Source organism: Protopterus annectens, chromosome 11.part0 (assembly GCF_019279795.1).
Source record: "Protopterus annectens isolate FY-2018-M chromosome 11.part0, PAN1.0, whole genome shotgun sequence".
NCBI classification, from domain to species: Eukaryota; Metazoa; Chordata; order Ceratodontiformes; family Protopteridae; genus Protopterus; species Protopterus annectens.
The window spans coordinates 1470441372-1470461591 of NC_056745.1; the positions used below are offsets into that span (position 1 = coordinate 1470441372).

Consider the following 20220-nt stretch of genomic DNA (forward strand, 5'->3'; position numbering starts at 1 on the left):
ACTTCTGCTACTTTATCTATTACGGCTTTAAATTGTCAATTTCATATGCTAAAATATCAGAAATTTCTACTGTCTGTTATGAAACAAAAACTGGGTACCATTACTGCATCTGCAGATAATAAGGAATTACACGATTTGATACATGCCACTGAACAAGTGGGGAAGCATGGTTTACACTGTGGTTTTGATGCCTTGGAGGCATCTTGCAGGGCGGCTGCCTCTGGCACAGTCATTAGAAGGCATGCTTGGTTAAAGGAACAAAACTTACCTGATCAAGTGAACGCAAAGTTACTGGATGCTCCTGTTCAGCATAATGTTTTGTTTGGGTCTAAGGCTGAAGAGGTGATAAAGAAAATGGAGGATAAGGCAAAATCCATGCAAACGGTTAAGGATTTCTTACAAGTTAAGCCCCCAAGATTTAGCAGAAATTGGCCAACTAAAAATTGGTCCTTTCCCAGCTCGGACAGGCCTCAGATGGGTAGATATAGGCGTTCCAGAGGGAGGACCCAAGCACAGAACTCTTACAGACCTAGACAGTGGAGTGCTTCCACCCCAGGGGTGGAGAGGACAGACCTCAATCTTATAGAAAACAGGCTCAATGACTCCCTCTGCATGGCTCCAGGAACTTCTCTCCTGGAAGCCCCTCTAGGAGGAAAACTCTCTCTTTTTCAACAAAATTGGACTTGCATAACCCAAGACAAGTGGGTTCTGGATGTAGTTTCAAGAGGTTACAAATTCCACTTTCATACCTTGCCAAGACCAAACAGATGGCCAGACCTACCAAAACACCAATGGGCAGAGGCATTAAACCAGGTGGGATCCCTCATGGCTATGAGGGCCATAGAACTGGTTCCACAATCAGAGACTGGGCGAGGCTTTTACTCCAGGCTCTTCCTAGTTCCCAGAAAGCAAAATTCATGGAGACCCATCCTGGATCTCTCAGTCTTAAACACTTTCCTGGAGATACCAAAGTTCAAGATGCTTACTCTGCAACAGCTCCTGCCAATGTTGAGCAGAAATGCATGGATGGTAACATTGGATTTAAAGGAGGCTTACCTACACATCCCTATCAGACAGGAGTGCAGAAAATACCTCGGGTTCAAGGCCGGCTCGAAACAATACCAATTCTCTGCGCTGCCCTTTGGCTTGTCTACTGCGCCCAGGGTCTTCACCAAGTGCCTGGCACCAGTAGTGGCTTATTGCAGACTCAAGGGAATTCAAATTTACCCTTATCTGGACGACTGCCTTATTCAAGCAGACAGCAAGGATGTCTTACTCCAGCACCTGGAATTTGTTCAAAATCTACTCAAGTACCTGGGATTCACTGTGAACATAAAAAAGTCAAATTTGACACCCACACAACAGATAACTTTTCTGGGTGCTCTTCTAAACACAACAACCCAGATGGCATTCCTGACATCCGAAAAACAGCAGCAGCTGGCTTCCACTTTCAAAACCTTGGCGTCAGTAACTCAGCTAACTGCAAGGAAATTCCTGCAGGCTTTGGGTTACATGGCTTCCTGCATCCTTCTCGTACCAAATGCAAGACCACATATGAGAAAAATACAATGGTACCTAAAAAGTGTATGGTCCCAGCATTGCCACAGTCTAGAGACACAGATTGCTGTCTTGCCTTGCCTACAAAAGGAATTCCATTGGTGGACCATGGCATGTCTTCACAACAAAGGAAAAGCCTTCAGTGTGCCTCCAGCCAGCCAAGTGTTAACCACGGATGCCTCGGATTACGCATGGGGAGCCCACTTGCAGGGAAAAGGTCTGCAAGGGTTTTGGACAGAGGATAAGAAGCACCTACATATCAATTTAAGAGATGTTAGCTGTACAGAATGCCCTCTTGGCTTTCAGGGATCTCCTACAACCAGGACAACTACTGATACGGACAGACAGCACCACAGTTATGTGGTACATAAACAAGCAAGGGGGTTCACACTCCTACCCCCTTTGCAGACTAGCCATGACTCTATGGAACACAGCTCTAGCTTGCAAAGTGGATCTACAAGCTCAGTTCCTGCCAGGAAAACAAAATATTCTGGCAGACAGCCTGAGCAGGAACCTGTCAGTCCCACATGAGTGGATGCTAGACACCCAAATATTCAAGATGATTACAGAAGCCTGGGGCTGCCCGGACGTAGATCTTTTTGGATCCCCCCTCAACCACTAGTTACAGATTTTTTGCACAAGAACATTTCACAAGCTAGCATGGAAAGTGGATGCACTACCATTCAGTTGGAGAAACCTCTCGGGGTATGCCTTTCCGCCACTACCTCTTCTTCCACGGGTGTTACTAAAGATCAAGCAGGACAAGCCCAAGATGATGATTTTACTGGCCCCACATTGGCCTCGTCAATTTTGGTACTCAACACTGATGAATCTATCCCAGGAGCCTCCTTGGATTTTACCTCAGATTCCAAATCTTTTGTCCCAACACCAGGGCCAGGTTCTGCACTCTCATATCAAAACTCTCAGCCTGGTGAATTCAGGGACTATGATTAATCCTTTCCTTCCCAAACAGGTCATGGATGTCATCTTAGAAGCCAGACGGCCTAGCACTAGAAAATCTTATGCAGGTAAATGGAAGAGATTTTGCACCTGGATGCATGCTCAGGATTCGGATCCTCTCATTCCTAATATCCTACTGATTTTACTTTACCCGACAGACATGTTGCATAAGGGTTTATCCTTCTCATCCATAGAAATACATGCCTCAGCTATCTCTGCACATTGCAATACAGATCCTCCAATCTTTTCGCATCCACTTCTGAAACAATATCTCAGAGGAGCAAAGAATTTAAGGCCCCCTAGGAAACCACCCATACCTGCCTGGGACCTCAACTGTGTTCTGGAAAAACTCACTCTGCCTCCTTTTGAGCCTGCTGCCACATCTGATATTAAGTATTTATCATGGAAAACAGCTATCCTACTGGCTTTGACTTCAGCCAGGAGAGTCTCGGAGTTACAAGCACTCATGGCTGTGGAACCTTATATTATTTTTCACCAAGATAGGGCGTCTTTAAGGACCAATCCTACTTTCATGTCTAAAGTGGTTTCCAAAGTGGCTTTAAATCAAACTATTCACCTGCCAACTTTTTTCAATAATCCACAAAATAAGGGGGAAAGGATCTTGCATTCCTTGGATGTACACAGACAACCGTTTTACCTGGACAGAACCAAGGATATCAGGAAAACAGAGCAACTGTTTATTTCTTATGCAACAAATTCCCAAGGCAAAGCTATTTCAAAACAGACCATTTCTAAATGGATTGCTCATGGAATCAGATTTTGTTACTCTCATCATGGAAAGCAAATCCCAGGAAAAATTAGGACTCACTCTACCATAGCTGCTGCTACTTCAGCTGCCTTTCTCAGAGGAGTACCTACCAAGGATATTTTGGAAGCTGCAACTTTGGAGTTCAGTGCATACTTTCTCTAAGCACTATAATCTCCCTCTTTACTCTCAAGTCTAGGGCAGGCTTTGCTTCTGCAGTCTTGCAGGGCCTTCTAGCCGCCCCTTCTACTCTATAACCACCACCCTTTATCTCAGCTTTGGGATTCAACCCTACAGTGATGACTGCAACAGTGAAACACGATGAACATAGTACAGTTGTGTACACTTACCATAAATGTAGATGTTCGAGTGTCTTCACTGTTGCAGTCTGGGTTACCCACCCTCCTGTCCCATCTTATACTTTCATTAGTGTGGTTTCCTACTTCACCCTTCTTCTGAGGTGTATTTGCTACAGGGTATGGGGTTTGTTGTATGTTACATTTTTGTTTTACTTTTAGCCTTCACTTTTGGGCACCTGACATCTGGGGCAAGAAAAACTGGAGAACATGGCGTCAGTTGGCAGCTTTGTACTCCTGGCGCTCTGACGTCAGGGAGCATGACTGAACAGCCGACGCCGGACCCAGACTTTGGGATTCTGGCCGACCGAGGACTTATATATATATATATATATATATATATATATATATATACACACACACACACACACACACACACACACACACACACACACACCTGCTTGTAAATGTTTCATCTCTCAAACACCTGCTTACACTTATCACAGGTATCAGACCTTGTCAGGTTTGGGATGCTTGGCTTAAAAAGGTCCTTGTGGTCGTTAGTCTAGTAAACACCTATGAGCCTGTGTGTGTGTGTGTGTGTGTGTGTGTGTGTGTGTGTGTGTATATACACACACATATATATATATATATATATATATATATATATATATGTATGTATGTATGTATGTGTATATATATATATATATATATATATATATATACACACACACACTAACAATTGCATCTTTAGAATTCTAGGTCACGTGACATGGAAGTAGGAAGTAACTGGATAGTTGCTCAGCTTACAGTAAATGCAAGTTTACTATACTTAAACATAGTTCCAATAAAGTAAAATGTATAACCAAAAAGCCCTCTTTGCAGAATGAGAGCATAGTTACAACAAAAAGAAATAAAATTGTTAGAGGCAAATTGCATTTATGGTTATGCATGTGTATATGAGGAATTATTTCACCAAGTGTGATCATAATAGAACTTTTTGTTAGTGACATCTTTTAATTATAACAGAAGTTGAAAGTTTTATAAAAATGTATTCTTGACTAAGTTTAAGGTTTTACAGAATGCAAATGAAGGAATTTTTTTAGAATAGGTTAAAGTCAGGCTAAATTTGAAGATTAGTGGGTTCTCCTTCTGGATAAGGCAATGCGTTTTAAAGTACTACTTGGAGGCCCAGTCTTGGGGGCATTCATGAATTCTTATAACAGACGAGATCTGGGTGGTGTGTGTAGAAAGGTGTATGTGTATGTAATATATGCACTTCTGGTTTCCATATGACCTTTTCAGCTTAATATTCAAAGATATAAAAGAAGGTTGATTTGATTTTTAAGAATGGGAGTTGAATCAAGTTTTATGTAAAGTTGAAGGTTTGTTGTTCTGCTGTGGAGATGATGATGGATCTGGTATATATTTTTTTCTTTTGGAGAAGTATTGCATTCAGTGAGTTGGCATTATGTGCAAAGTTTACCTAAAAATGAAGTGTGTGGTAGAGACATTTAGAGTGATAGCATATGCTCTGAACATGCCTCTGTGGATGGTATAATTCCTGGGCTGTTCTTGACCTGGAAGCTCCATATTATGCTAGTAATTGTAAATTTTGAAGAATAAATTTGAGTGTAGACCACTGTAATTTCATAGTACGACTCACTGAAGATTAAAAGCTTTCATTGTATTTTCCCTGGAAGAGATTTACACACACCATTGGGAGTGATTGCAGAGACTTGTGTAGATGCCTAGAACTAGGTTGCCTTGTATTGGGTTTGACCGTAAGATGATTATCGGGTTAATGGGAGGATTGGAAGGAAGCACGTGTAGTGCTGTCAGGAATTGTTTTATTCAAAGTACTAATTACATCACCTGGATGGATGCTGAGAAAATTTTTAATGAGAGATTGTGAAAGAGTAACTTTAGAAAGTATTTCTAGATGGGCAGTTGTAAGTTTTGTAGTAAGGTGCTAAACGTATAGAATAATGCATGTAGTAATGGGTATTGAAGTAGTACTGCTGAAATTTAAGTAAGGGGGGGGGTATTGGTTCCACATGAACTGTTTGATATGCACTGTATTTAGCACTTGAGTCATTAACTGAAAGTTATTTTGCCATAAGAATAGTTGATAGGCTTATGGAGAGATATTTAAGGATGGTATTCTGGTAGATTGGCTTGATTAAAACATGGTCAGGTCTAAGTCTGATTCTGCTGTATACAGAACTAATGATGTTGCAGTATTCTTTACTTATGGGTAGTATTCCACCCCTTTGACCCAACATCCGGCCAGTATACAAAAGCTTTTAGCCACTGTCAGTACATGGGATGTCACACGTCTGCTTTGGCACGGTCAGCCATAAAAGGACATCCGCATGTACCATCCTCTGAACTTTTCTGCCACATTCGGAAAGTTGACTCCTACTGGGGTTTGCTTCTTCTTCCAAAGCACCAGACTCTCAGGTCCCCACTCCCAAGACCTGACAGATTTTACAAGGAACCAGATGACTGCAAGTTTCTCTAAGTGTCCCTCTGCAGATCCAGCTGTGGTCTGCATAGGTTTCAGATGAGTCTTCCTTGTTATCTCCTTCTGCCAAGCTTCTTTCATTTGATAGAGTAAGATGCTTGAGAGACCTGGTAAAAAGGTATATACCTCTGCAGTCGAATTTCATGTGTTTTGCTACAAGCTTCAGATAGGTACCCTGTTGGGGGTTTATTTTCTTGCTACTGCCATTTGTTTTTTGTTGATGTCATCTGGGAAGGGCAAGTGTAGGTATGGAAGGCAGATTCCACTTAAAGATAGCCGCAACCTTTGTCTTTTCTGTTTAGGGCCTAGTCAGGACTATCGATCCTGTTCCATTTGTCAGGCTTTTGTGCCTAAAACTTAGTGTAGCTGGTTGTCATCTCTTAATCTTTGTCTTGAGAATCAGCAACTTAAACATCTGGCTAAAGATGTTATGGAGGGTTCCAGGCTGTCATTCGGCCAAGCCAAGCTTAGAGGAAGGTGAGTAATCAGAAACCTGAATGATTTTCCACTGCACCTTCTACCTCTGATGTGTACCCCTTGAGGTTGGTGAAAACCCGGTGGTACAGTCAGAGGGCAGGTCTGCTTCTTCGGCAGGTACCTCTGCGGAAGCTGCCAAGGGAGTGGATCCCAGCATGTCCAAGGCTATACAGATGTCTGTTTCAGGCAATATGGGGGAACCGCAGCTTCTTGTGCTGGAGGACTCTGGCAACGTCAGTGCTGCTGCTGTGACTAGGGATCCTTCCTTTACTGCACCAGCTGTTAGGCCTACGTCATTTTCCTCTTTTTGTCCTTTCTTACAGAAAGACACATGAACAAACAAAAGACAAAACATCTCAACATTCCTTCTTCTCAGTCTGATTGGGATGCCATTTCCCAGGAGCTGATTAAGGCATTTATGGCTTTGAAGCCTACTTCCTGTCTTCTTCAGCCTTTCACTTCCTGTCTGGTTCACACTGCTGGGTCTCAGGTACTTGACTGATAATGAAAATTCTTCCCCTGATGATGACTCGCTTGCATATTCCACCCTAATTACTTCACCTCTGGAATATGCATCCCCTGAGGAGGAATCCAGTGGGGGGATTCCCCTCAAGAAGAATTTTCATTTGGAGAGACCATTAATAAAATAAGGGTGTTCTTCAAATGGGATTGTTCCCAGATTTCTGAAGAACAGAAGAGGTATGAACTCCTCCAGATAGAGGGTCCCTCTCTCTCAGCAGTTCCTTCAGTCCTTCCAGCTTTCCTAGACACCATTTGTTTCTTCTTCCAAAGCACCAGACTCTCGGGTCCTTGCTCCCAAGAGGCCTGACAGATTTTACAAGGTACCAGATGACTGCAAGAGTTTCTCGTGTGTCCCTCTGCAGATCCAGCTGTGGTCTGCGTAGTTTCAGATGAGTCTTCCTTGTTATCTTCATCTGCCAAGCTTCTTTCATCTGATAGAGAATAAGATTCTTGAGAGAGTGCATAAAAAGATATATACCATTTCCACTTTAGCTGTTAGAGCCATTAACTACCAGACTCGCATGTCTAGGTACTCCTTAGCTTTGCTTTATCAAGCTTCATAGGCTTTATCTTCTTTGCTACTCTCTGAGATAAAAACGCAGGTCATGTCATGTTTGGTTGCACCTTCTCAAATAGTGGACATTCCATTAAGTGCAGCTGTGATGCTGTTGAGGCATCATCTAGAGCTGCTGCTTCTGCCTCTGCACTTACGAGACATTCATGGCTGAACCTTCAGTCATTACCAGATGATATTAAGGCAGAGTTACTAGATGCTCCTTTGGACAAGTCTGCTCTTTTTTGATTCTGCAGCTGCAGACTTATTTAAGGTTCTGCAAGAAAAGGGCAAGGAGCTTCAAGACCTCAAACATCAGTTTGTTTCTCCAGTACCTAAATTTCTTAGAAATTCCTTGTCAAGACCTCTTTTGTTAGGAGACCTGCTTGTTCCTCCTGTACTGCTGCTAAGTCTAAGAAGTCTACCAGAAGACCCCTTTAGTTGAAAACATCATCTTCATTCCACTCTTCTCAGCAGTCCTTTCGGGCCAGACCCAGTTCTCTGTGACTACCGACTTTCCTTCGAAGTCCTACACCTCTTTCTCTTCGCCTTTTTCTTTCCCAGTCTGGACAAGGATCACTCAGGAAGCCTGGGTCCTATCCCTTGTCCTAAAAGGCTATTTTATGACTTGGAAGAATCTGCCTCCTTTCATGGGAATTCCACAGCCCCCTTCCAATCAGTTGCACCTGTTTTTAGAACTCTCGTCGCAGCTGATGTCTCAAGGCACCATTCAAACTGTACCTTTGGATCAGAGAGGCAAGGGTTTCTACTCAAGAATGTTCCTGGCCCCAAGAAAGGATGGCCCCTGAGACCAATTCTAGATCTCTCTCACTTGAACACTTTTCCTGCAAGTACCTTCTTTCTGTATGCTGTCCCTGCAGACACTTCCTCATTTCACCTCAGTCTTTTATGGCTTCCTTGAATCTCAGATGCTTTTCTGCATATCCCCATCCATCCTCTGTTCAGGAAATTTTTGTGTTTCTCGGTGGGTTCTTTGCACCATCAGTTTTCTGCCTTTCTTTTGTTCTTTCCACTGCCCCAAGGGTATTCACAAAGTGCCTGGCCCCTGCCATTTCCTTCTTGAGGGTCCAATATATTTAGGTTTATCCTTACCTGGACGACCTTCTCTTCCTAGCAAACAGCACAAATCTCTTTCTCAATCTGTGGAAGGCCATTCACCTCCTTCAAAGCTTGGGTTTTACAATAAATTTCAAAAAATTGAGTTCGACTCCAGCTCAGGATCACATCATCTTGGGGTGCAGGTTCAGGACAGACCTGATGATGGTGTTCCTACCAACAGATAAGGGCTCAGTCTCTCATTTATTTTCGTAAAGAACCTTCTGACTCTTCCTTCCATCTCAGCCAGGGGTTTTCTAAGACTTCCAGGATTCATGGCTTCCACAGTTACTGTTAACTTTTAGAAACCACTGAAATTTTCTCATATGGAGTTTTGCAAAGACTACCTGGTCCCAGCATGCTTATCCAGTAGATGGTTATGATTCTTGTTCTTCCCTGCCTGAAAACAGAGCTTCTCTGGTGGATTCAGCAGCTCTCCCTGAATAGTCTTCCTTTTCATTTGCCTCAGCCTTCTCAACAGTTTTTTCGCAGATTCTTCAGACATGGGCTGGAGAGCAACCTTTGCTTCTTGGAAGATTCAGGGTATTTGGTCCCCATCTCAGAAGAGGGACCACATTAACATCAGAGAAAGGGCTCTAATTCCAGCTTTGCAAACTTTCCATCCTCCCTTCCTACCAGGTCCTCTGAATATCTTCACAGACAACACCACTGTCTGCTGGTACATAAGCGGGGGGGCAACAAATCGTACCTTGTATGCAGGCTAGATATCAAGGCATGGAAAGTGACCATTCAGTACAAGGTCACTCTCAGGCTGTTTACCTACCCTCTTCTCAAAACTCTGTGGCAAACGCATTAAGCGGGTCCATGACACACTCCCACAAATGGATGCTTCACAGGGATGTGTTCCCAGACCTGGTTCATCTGTGGGGTACTCCAAATCTGGACCTATTTGCCCCCCCCAAATGGACAACGTCCTCATTTTTGTGCCAGGATTCCATATCCTCTGGCTTGGAAGGTGGACTTTCTCTTCCCTCTCATACAGAAAGTTATGCTGAAGATTGAAATTGCCACACCCAGTGACTGCAGTGTCCTGCGTACAGAGAGACACAAAGTCATAAAATATCAGGATTTGCAAGCAGAAATGTGAGCAGTGTGGAAGAAAGATACCCAGATAGTTCCAATAGTAGTAGGAGCAACGGGTCTTATAATAAAAAAAAAAAAGTCTACAATCCTATTTAAGTATGCTACCAATGCATGTAACTCCATATGAACTGCAGAAGGAGTCATTACTGGGCACATTGTGGGTGCTGCGAAGAGCACTTTTGGCTGACATCAAAGGTGAAACAATACTAATTTCATGAACTTTAATCGTACTATGGGGTCCATTCCCATCATGGTATTAGAAACCCAAAAGATTTGGAGAAATTAAAAAAATTCAGCAGGACAAACCAAAAATCTTCTGACACCCTTTTGGCCAAGACAGCATTGGATGTTATGTAGTCCTATCTCGCCTACATTCTTACCCGTGGGTTCAGAGCAGAATATCGGCTCTGACTCAGCCAATTATACTAGCTTGCAGTCTTTCATTGGTTGGGCTAAGCAGGTATCCCATGGTGCACTGTTCCATATCCCATGATCTCGTTTGCTGCTTGTGTAGCTTGGACGTGGTCTCGCTTGGCTGTGGCTAAGTACCCTCTTTTTCTTGACTAAGAAAAGTTTTGATTCATATAAAAAGCTTTTTTCATAGCTATTTGTCTAGATTTGTCTCAAATTGTCTAAAGTTGTCTAGTTTAGGATTGTGATTGTGTGATTGTTGTGTGGTATCCCTCTTACTGTTCCCTCGGGCTAGGCCCGTTTCAGTTAGAGGGCCTAGTTCTCCTCTGTGCCTTCTGTCTCAGTTAGGTCCAAACTGTTTAGATTAGAGGTTTCGGCTACCCTTCCTTGTGGTTTGCTATCCCTTGTTTAAGTGCGTGCTAGTTTTTGGTGTGGTTTGATCACTGTTTAGTGTTGGTTACTGCTAGAGTCGTTCCCGCCTTTTAGAGTGAATGCCTGTATCTGTTAAAGTCTTGGTTTTGCGTTGTGAGCACAGTAGTTAATATGTCTAAGGATACCAAGAGCACAAACCTTCCGGTTTTAAAAAGTGCTCGAAATGTGGGTATAAAATGTCCATTACCGATGGGCATTCTATTTGTGTCTACTGCTTAGGAGCCATCCATCTGCAGGAATCATGCAGTTTTTGTCATGTGTTTAGCCCAAGAGTTCTCCAGGAGAGAAAGAATAAGCTAATCTTAAAGGGACTTTTAAAACCCTCTTTTGAAGAGGCTATGGATTCGACTTCTAGCGGTAAGTTTAAATCTGGCAAGTCAAGATCTCTGGCTCCGTCAGCTTCATCGGTGCCCCCGGAGAAGATGTCTAAAACTGCATCGACCTCCTTGGCTCCACTGCCCTCGGGGCCGCAGGAAGGATCGGTATTGACAGAACCGGTGTCTTCTCCAATTGTATTGGAACTTTCTAGGAGCCGATCGCCCGGTCTCAGACCAGCTTAGATCGCATTCTCCATCCCTGTCCTCCAAATCCTCCAGGACCCTTTCGGATGTGGATAGGGTGGTTCAGAGGCTCCTCCAGTCACCGGTTTTGGCAAAATTGTTTTCGGCTCCGGAGCCCGTCCCGATCCCGTCTTAGATCATTCCTCCAAGCGTATCTCTGTCTTCAGAGCCGGAGTGTTCGGCACCGCGTGATGTCTCTAGGCCGGCTCCGATGCCCCATTCGGCTCCATCGGTGCCAGCATCGTCTCCGACCCAGTCGGCTCCGTCCTAGATTCTTCGGTCGGTCCCGAGGGGGACATCTCGGGGCTTACTTCGGCTCTGAGCCTTCCTCTCGGTGCATCGGCTCTGGGAACTCCGACCCCCGTCATGGCCTCTGAGACTGGTTGCTCCTCTGATTCGGGGGGGGCGGCCTTCGAGGCTATGTGGACCGCACTGGCCAGATCGTCAGCTACATCAGGCGGGTCGGTCGCTCTGTCCCCCACCACTCCGGTGAGAGCTTCTGATCACCATCCATCCATGGACAGCAGAGCACCAGGGCCTAGGGATACCCCCATGAGTGGTCCCCAAATTTCTGTGGGTCCCTCAGAGTTTGTGCCTGAGGAGCCCCCCAGAAAGAAAACGTGCAAGAAGGATGCACATAGACTCCCAAGATGAGTCCCTCACCTCTGATACTGACCTCGAGGAATTGGAGGGGTCCCCCAAGTCATCCTCTGATGATGTTTCCTTCTCCGATATCCTGGAGATACTGAAACAGAGGTGACTGGCCTTCCAAAGCCCCTTCCGAGGAGGAGTCAGTATTCCTTAAGGCTTTTGGTGCTCAACCCTCCGTCTCCTGGGTGTCTCCACCCTTCAACGAACTCCTTGACCTCATTTGTCGAAGGGTGTGTGAGAACCCTGATTCTGTGGAGCCCGTGCCCAGGCGTCCCAACAAGTTTCTTTCCGCCCCCCAGGGCAAAGAGTGTCTATCTAAAGGAGTCCCTGTAGATGCCATGGTGGTGGCGGCAGCCACCCAGAAGGAAGTAGCAGAGTCTTCTTCATCCGTCCATCCTCCTAACAAGGAGTCTAGGACCATGGATCAGTACGGGAAGCGTACCCTCTCATCAGCAACCTTCACATTACGGTCACTGAATTACCTGTCTCATTTCACTTGGCTCCAGAGAGATCTCTTCAGAGTTAGGAGATACTCTTGCGGGTAACGTACCTGAGGCGGTGGCTCAGACGGTTAACGTTCAGGTCTCTACCCTCAACTCCATCGTTAACTCATCCATGCGGCTCATTTCGTATGCAGCTGTGGGAGCGAGTAGGGCAGCAAGCTCAGGGGTCGCCCTTAGAAGGCAAGCCTGGCTGCGCCTGTGTCACTTTGCAGAGGCCTGAAAGTCTTCCTTCACTGATGCCCCCTTTGATGGTTCCTCCTTGTTTGGGACCAAAGTGAAAGACACCTTCACCAGGTGCGAGCAAGAGGGAAAGACCCTGTCTGCCGTAGGGGTCTGTTTTTCCCTTCCTTCTAGGCCTTCTCCCAAGGCCCAGCAGGGGGGTGTGGTGTGGTTCAAGAAATCAGAGGTTTTTCCCTGCTGCACAAAGTGAACCCCCATCCAGAGGCAGGGGAGGGGGGGTTATTCAGGGAGATGTCGTGAATCCTTTCGTGGCTCTCCATACTCTCGTTCCTGAGGGTGTGCCCGACTGTGCTTATCTGGAGCCAGTCGGGGGTCAAATTTCCTTATATCCGGAAGGCTGGGAAAGCATTACCCAGGACCGATGGGTATTACGGATAGTTTCCGGAGGTTATCTCATTCCATTCTCATCAGAACCCCCACCAATCAGAAAAATCCCAGACGTGTACCACCCAGTCAAAGGGATCAAGCAGCCTCAGAGGTATCACTGCTGCTAGAAAAAGGAGCCATCCAGCGTGTCCCCTCAGACCAAATCGGATTAGGGACTTACTCAAGATTCTTTTTGGAGCCGAAAAGAACAGGGGACCTGAGACCCATATTAGATCTCAGCCAACAGAACAATTACGTACACAAGTCCAAGTTCCATATGGTCACACTACAATCGATTCTCCCATTGTTGGGAGAGGAGGTATGGATGTGCTCCATTGACCTCAAGGATGCTTACTACCATGTGAAGATGGACAGAGCATCCAAGAGTCACCTACGCTTCCGGCTGGGAGCCTGTCATTTCCAGTTTTGAGCCCTGCCCTTTGGTCTCACCACAGCCCCCAGAGTGTTCACCAAGTGTATGGCGGTGGTGACGGCTCACTTGAGACGTCAGGGATTCCAGGTGTTTCCGTATCTGGATGACTGGCTCCTTACCGCTCCCACCAGGCATCAACTAGTTCAAACCAGGGACGCTACCATCAATCTATGTCACCAGTTAGGTATAACAATAAATTGGGAAAAATCTGCCTTATTGCCCTTACAGCGTGGCACCTTTATAAGAGCATTTTTACCGCAAGAAAGGATCAGAGTACTGCAACAACAGATACACGTGCTGATGCCCCTGAGACAAGCGAAGGCAAGATGGGTTCTCCAGCTCCTAGGGACCATGGCAGCAACAATCATGTTGGTCCCCCTAGCTAGATTGCACATGAGAATTCTCCAGTGGCTCCTCTTTGTTCAATGGTCTTTACAAAGACTTCCACTCTCATATCCCATCTTACTCACGGACAGATGCAAGCAGGACCTCGGTTGGTGGCTGTGTACCAACAATTTGGACGGGGGGAAGCCCTTCGTTCCACCCATCCCGGTTGCCACGGTGACCACGGACGCCTCCCAGATGGTGTGTGGGGGGGCATTATCTTGGCAGTACAGTCCAAGGCACGTGGCAAGAACACGGGATACATCTGCATATAAACGTCCTAGAGATGAGAGCCGTGCTTCTTGTGTTGCAGGCACTTCAGAATGTTCTTCCTCTAGGGACGATTGTGATACACTCGGACAACATGTCAGTAGTGTGGTATCTGAACAAGCAAGGGGGAACCAGGTCTTACCCTCTGTGCAGAGAGGCCATGCGAGTGTGGCATTGGGCAGTAACTTCCCAATGGTTTCTAGTGGCAACGTACCTTCCGGGGAAGTCCAACGTGATTGCGGACAGACCAAGCAGAGCTATCCTGATGTCTTAAGAGTGGTCCTTGAATCGCCTGGTTGCAGAGCGAATCTTCAGCAGATGGGGTCAGCCTTGCTGCAACCTTTTTGCCAGCCCCCTCAATGCGAAATGCAGCAACTACGTCATGCTGATCCCCCACAGGGGGAGTCACCCAGAGACGCTCTGGTTCACGATTGGCCCTCCGGTCTGCTTTATGCTTTCCCTCCGTTTCACTTGCTGTCAAAGGTGATTCAGAAAGCGCAATCCTTGGGAAGCAGAATGATTCCGATTGCCCCACACTGGCTTCGCCAAGTTTGGTTCCCCTTTCTTCAGCAATTCACTGTGGACACTCCTTGGACTCTGGATCCTCAACCAGATTTACTGACACACGTCGGGACAGTTCCACCCCTCCCTGATGACCCTCCGGTTAACAGCCTGGCTACTCCACTTCCATCGTTAGTCAGACTTCATAATTTTTCACCGGAAGTGGTTCGTATATTATCGTCCTCTCATAAACCATCCACTAGAAAAATTTATTCTAGTAAATGGAGAAGGTTTTCTATCTGGGCACATACCAGAGGCATTGATCCTTTCACAGCTTCAATAGCTTCAGTTCTAGAGTTTTTGTCCATGCTTTTCCATCAGGGTTACGCATCAGCCACCATCAAAGTTCAACTGGCGGAGATCTCTAATTTCCACGTAGCGAATGAGCCTAGTCTCATGGCGCATAGACTATACAAGGCATTCCTGAAAGGTACTCTATTGCTCCGTCCACCCGTGTCCGAACCTGTCATGCCCTGTGATCTCAATTTTGTTCTACAAGCCCTTACTTTACCACCTTTTGAGCCTGCAGCTACCTGCGAATTGAAATTCTTGACTTGGAAAACAGCCTTCTTAACAGCAATCACTTCAGCAAGGCGAGTTTCAGAAATTCAAGCCCTGTCTATCAAACCTCCATATTTAATGTTCCATAAAGACAGGGTCACTCTCTGACCAAACCCCTCATTCCTTCCTAAAGTGGCTTCCGTGTCTAACCTAAATCAGTCCATTGAGCTGCCTGTTTTCTTTCCCAACTTTTCCAACAAGGCAGAATTTAGATTTCACCATTTGGATGTACATAGACAATTACGCTTCTATCTACACCGAACAAAAGATATCCGGAAGTTGGGCCAACTTTTTGTGTCTTTTTCCGAAAACGGAATGGGTTCCCCGGTATCCAGGATCACACTGTCTAGATGGATATCTAGTTGACACTGTCTAGATGGATATCTAGTTGACACTGTCTAGATGGATATCTAGTTGACACTGTCTAGATGGATAATCTAGCTGCATCTCTTTCATCTATCAAGCAGGAGGTAAAGATCTGCCATTTCCGGTCAAGGCTCACTCTACTCGGGCTGTTTCTACATCCACAGCCTATCAAGCCACAGTGTCAATGGATGATATATGTGCTGCAGCTACTTGGGCTTCTCCTCACACACGTTTCTAATTACAAATTGGACGTGGTCTCCAGGGGCAGGTCTTCCTTTGGCTCCACAGTTCTCAGGAGTATTTTCCTATGAGCCACCCAGGATGTAGGTACTAGGGACGCTGTCCCACGGGTAAGAATGTAGGTGAGATAGGACTACATAACATCAAGAAGTTATGTACTCGCCATAACGTTCGATGTATGTAGTCCATCTCGCCTCACATTCTTACTTACCATCCCACCTTCCCCCTGCCTGGAGGATTTGGAGGTTAGGTTGTCATCTGCAGAGTTCCCTTGCTTAGCTTATTCTTTACATGGCTGTGATGTGTGCATGGAGTACAAATGAGTTTCGCAGCAAACTAGATCTGGGGATGTGGAGCAGTGCACCATGGGATACCTGCTTAGCCCAGCCAATGAAAGACTTCGAGCTAGTATAATCAGCCGAGTCGGAACCCACGGGTAAGAATGTGAGGTGAGATGGACTACATACATCGAACGTTATGGTGAGTACATAACCTCTTGTTCTCCCTTCTTCAGTTAGCCAAAGGCCATCGTCACAAGTTACCTCACCGGTTGGACCTGCTCACACAGGACAAAGGGGTACGTGCTTCATCCACATCTGTCAACATTACAGCTGACCTTGTGATTGATCAACTTCTGATACCTTTCAGACACCTTTACTCTCAGAACGTGCTTGGGGTTTTGCAGGAAGATTCACTTTTTGTGGACATTCCAGTAATACTCTCTTACCTGTGTGAACTACTTAAAAGTGACCTGTCATATTGCTTAGTGAAAGTCCACTTCTCTGTTCTTTCTGCTTGTCTGCCAATTTCACCTCCTTTAGCTTCCAGATTGGAGGTTAAACTTTTTCTTAAAGGCATCCTACATATTAAGCTCCAATGGAAACCAGTTCCTCCTCTTTCGGACCTTAATTATGTTTTAGGAAAGCTAACTCTGCTTCCCTTTGAGCCCACAAGTTCTTTGAAGTTTTTCAAGTGGAAAACTGTGCTCCTGGTTGCCTTGACCTCTGCTAGGTGGGTCTCTGAGATACAGGCTTTGACATCTCCACTTTTCTTGGTTTTCCACAAGGACAGTTTCCTTGCAAACCAGCCCTTCTTTCATGTTTAAGATGGCGAATGACTTGTTTGATAATCTATCCAACTGCCTATCTTTTTCCCCATTCTTCAGTCCTCTAGTGAAAATATTTTGCATACACTAGATGTGCATAGGCAATTTAGATTTTACTTGCACAAGACTAACGTTACCAGGAAAAATTGTATCAGCTTTTTGTATCCTTTCATCCAAGGGCTCTGGGTTTGTCTGTTTCTAAACAAATTATTTCATCTTGGAGTTGTAAGGCCATTGTGTTTTGCTATGATTTCCATGGTAAGTTCTTGCTTACTTCTGTCAGAGCCCATTCCACTAGAACTGTGCCGCCTTCGGGGGCTTTCTTTAAGGGTCTGAATACTAATTCCATTTGGATGCTACTACTTAGTTTTCTTTGCACACCTTTACCAAACATTGCAAGCTGGACTCTCTTTCTAGGTCCAGAGCAGGGTTTGTTAGGGCTGTTATTCATGGGTTTGCGGAGAATTCATTCTTGCAGCCGCCTTCTGTTCCTTCCACCTACCAGGGTCCCAATTAAGCTATGGCACCCTCCCATATGTAAAGAATACTGCAACATTGAATAGAAGGACACAGAATAATTGTGTAAAATCCTACCATAACTATAGATGTCCTTTTCTATGTTGCAGTAGTCTGTCCGTCCCGCCTTTCCCCCTGCATCTTGTAACTTCTGTGGATGACTTATTGTTTTCCATAGGACTCTTGTTCCTCATGGGGGCATTTTTGTTCTGAGGATGGTACGAGCGTACGTGCTTTTATGGCTGACGTCAAAACAGGTGCCGTCCCACATACTTGCAGTGGCTAAAAGATTTTGTGTACTTGCTGGATGTCTGGTCGAAGGGATGGAATACTACCCATTTGTAAAGAATACTGCAACATAGAAGAGAGGGACGTCTATGGTTATGATAAGATTTTACACAACTCTTCTTTACAACAGATGCATCCAGAGTAATATCACTGTACTGAGTTGGATTATTTAATAATTTGACTGAATTTAATTGTGACTGAATTGTGTAATTGGTAATTAATAGAGATTCATTCAGATGTATGTCAGTTATGAAAATGAATGGAAAAGTGGTAATATGCACAATTAATGGTAAAGTACGTTAATGTCTCCATTGCATTGTAAACCAAACTCTTTGTTTTGTTCTCGCACCCTGCCCTTTCATGTGTTGCCTTTCATTAACTTGTAAGTGAAAGAAGTTCTCATCAAATATTGCAATGTCCTAAGGAGCTGTTAGCATGAAAAGGAAGTGTACCAAAATGGCAGTATAGGTGTGCATGAGTAAATTGCAGTAGCTTGTTACGTCTCGCTAAAGTACACTATTTACTTTATTTCAGATGAAGACGAGGATGAAGATGATGATGAGGAATTTGAGGATGATGATGAATGGGATGATTAATTTTGTTGAAGATTAAACACTAAATACTACTTCCTGTCTTTTTAAATTCTGTAAAATTATCATGTAAATGTTCTACCAGTTTGCTGTATATTTTTGTTGCCTTTCGCTTTTTTATTAATCTGTGCAATACCTCATTTAATCTGTAAAGGTTTGTCATATAGATATATATATACATATATATATAATGTAAAGCTTTTCCTGTTACTTTGCAGTTTATACCAGTACACAATAACACATTATTTGGTTCCATCATGGAATAAGGGAGTTTTAACTGTACTGAGTGAAAAACTGAGAAAATTTTATGTTGTAATTGTTCTGATGCAAGAAGAAAAACACTATTTTCATACCCTACTTTTCTGTACTTAATGTTTTCTTACTAAAAAAAAAAAAACTAGTATGGCACTACATTTTAAATTATGCAGCTCTTAGATTTAACACCTCCAGACAAGTGCTACATGAATGTTGGGGATATAATTTTGCACAGTATTTTAACTATCACTACAACAGTGCAGTCTGTTTTACTGTACTTCACCATGTGCTTTATTACAGAAATTCACTACAGCAGTACCTACGCAGTTAGTTCTGAAGGTTAATCAAGTTCTGATCGTTAGCAGTACTTATCATTGTTTTACAGTGGTCATGCCTAGATATGCAAGTCACTAACAAACATTGCATCTGTTTTTTTAAACCTACCTTTTTTCGTCAGCACTCATTAAAGATTTTCTTACATTTTAAATTAGATACTTTGCTTGGCTATTACATCATCGTAAGACAGGTAAAGTGATTTTGCACAGTACTTCATATGGTTAGATTTCATGATGGACTGCAGTTAAGAATATTTTTTTTCCAGTTTGTGTGTTAGTCTGTTCAAAGACTCTGTGCAAGGCTCACCACAGCTGTGTTTGGGTTATTTTGTTTTGATCTTTGTAAAACATTGATGTAATATATGGCAACACTGTATGCATTTTCAACACTACAGTTGTATAGGAAATACATTTCACAACATTTGGGGGATTTTGGGGCATTAAATACCAAATTAAATGTCAACATTCTCTTCAGGACTGCTTACAAAAACTTGGAATGATATTAAATTGTATACTTAATAAATGTTAATATTTACTGAAATTCATTGTAATATTTTTCTCTGCTCATCAGACTACAGGATCGCAGCTAGCTAATGCAGTAGAGATTCAGCTCTGTTCTTGTCCATGCATGTGCAGCACTTTTAACAGTTGCATGTGACCAGAAAGATGGGATTTTATGAAGCTTCATTTGCATTCATATATGCATTAAGAAAATCGTGCATACTTATTAGTTTCTTTGAATGGATGCAAAACACGTTTTTGTATTCTATGTGCATAGGCTGGTTATTCACACAATATTCTTTGGAGTTTTCAAAGGGCTTTATGTTTATTTTTAAATTACCATATATCTTAAAATATCTTTAGTGTAATTAATTTTGAAATAATGTACAATTACTAGAATATTGCACTGGTGGCAATGCATCATGGAGCTTAATAAATTAAATTTGAACATACTGTTGTAAGAAAGGTGTTTGTTTCTTGGTTGAGATATAACCTATGCCAAGTCCTATGAGAACTAGGTGCATGATGTTTAGGGCACATAAAGATGAGCCATCAATGGACTGCAACTCTTAGTATATTGCAACATGTCACATGTTATATGAGCCATCAGTGGACTGCAACTCATAGTATATTACAACATGCCACGTTATTTTAAAATTTTTACAAGATGTATGTTACCTATGGTGGTGTAGGCAACGTAACAGAGCACCCTGTTCTGTCTACAGAAATTACAGCTTTGTTGTGGTTCTGTGGAAGTAAGATCTCACATCATGG

At 43.9% G+C, this 20220-nt stretch overlaps 1 protein-coding gene across 1 annotated transcript in view; it reads left to right on the forward strand.

Annotated features, from left to right (window-relative positions):
* The window catches only part of WASL (WASP like actin nucleation promoting factor), an 866451-nt gene extending 846553 nt beyond the window's left edge, over positions 1-19898 (forward strand). The window contains exon 10 of the mRNA XM_044087330.1: positions 18300-19898. Within this exon, the coding sequence (XP_043943265.1) occupies positions 18300-18361 (62 nt within the window). The 3' untranslated portion in view covers positions 18362-19898. The remainder of the gene's footprint in view (positions 1-18299) is intronic.
* The last annotated feature ends 322 nt before the right edge of the window (positions 19899-20220 follow it).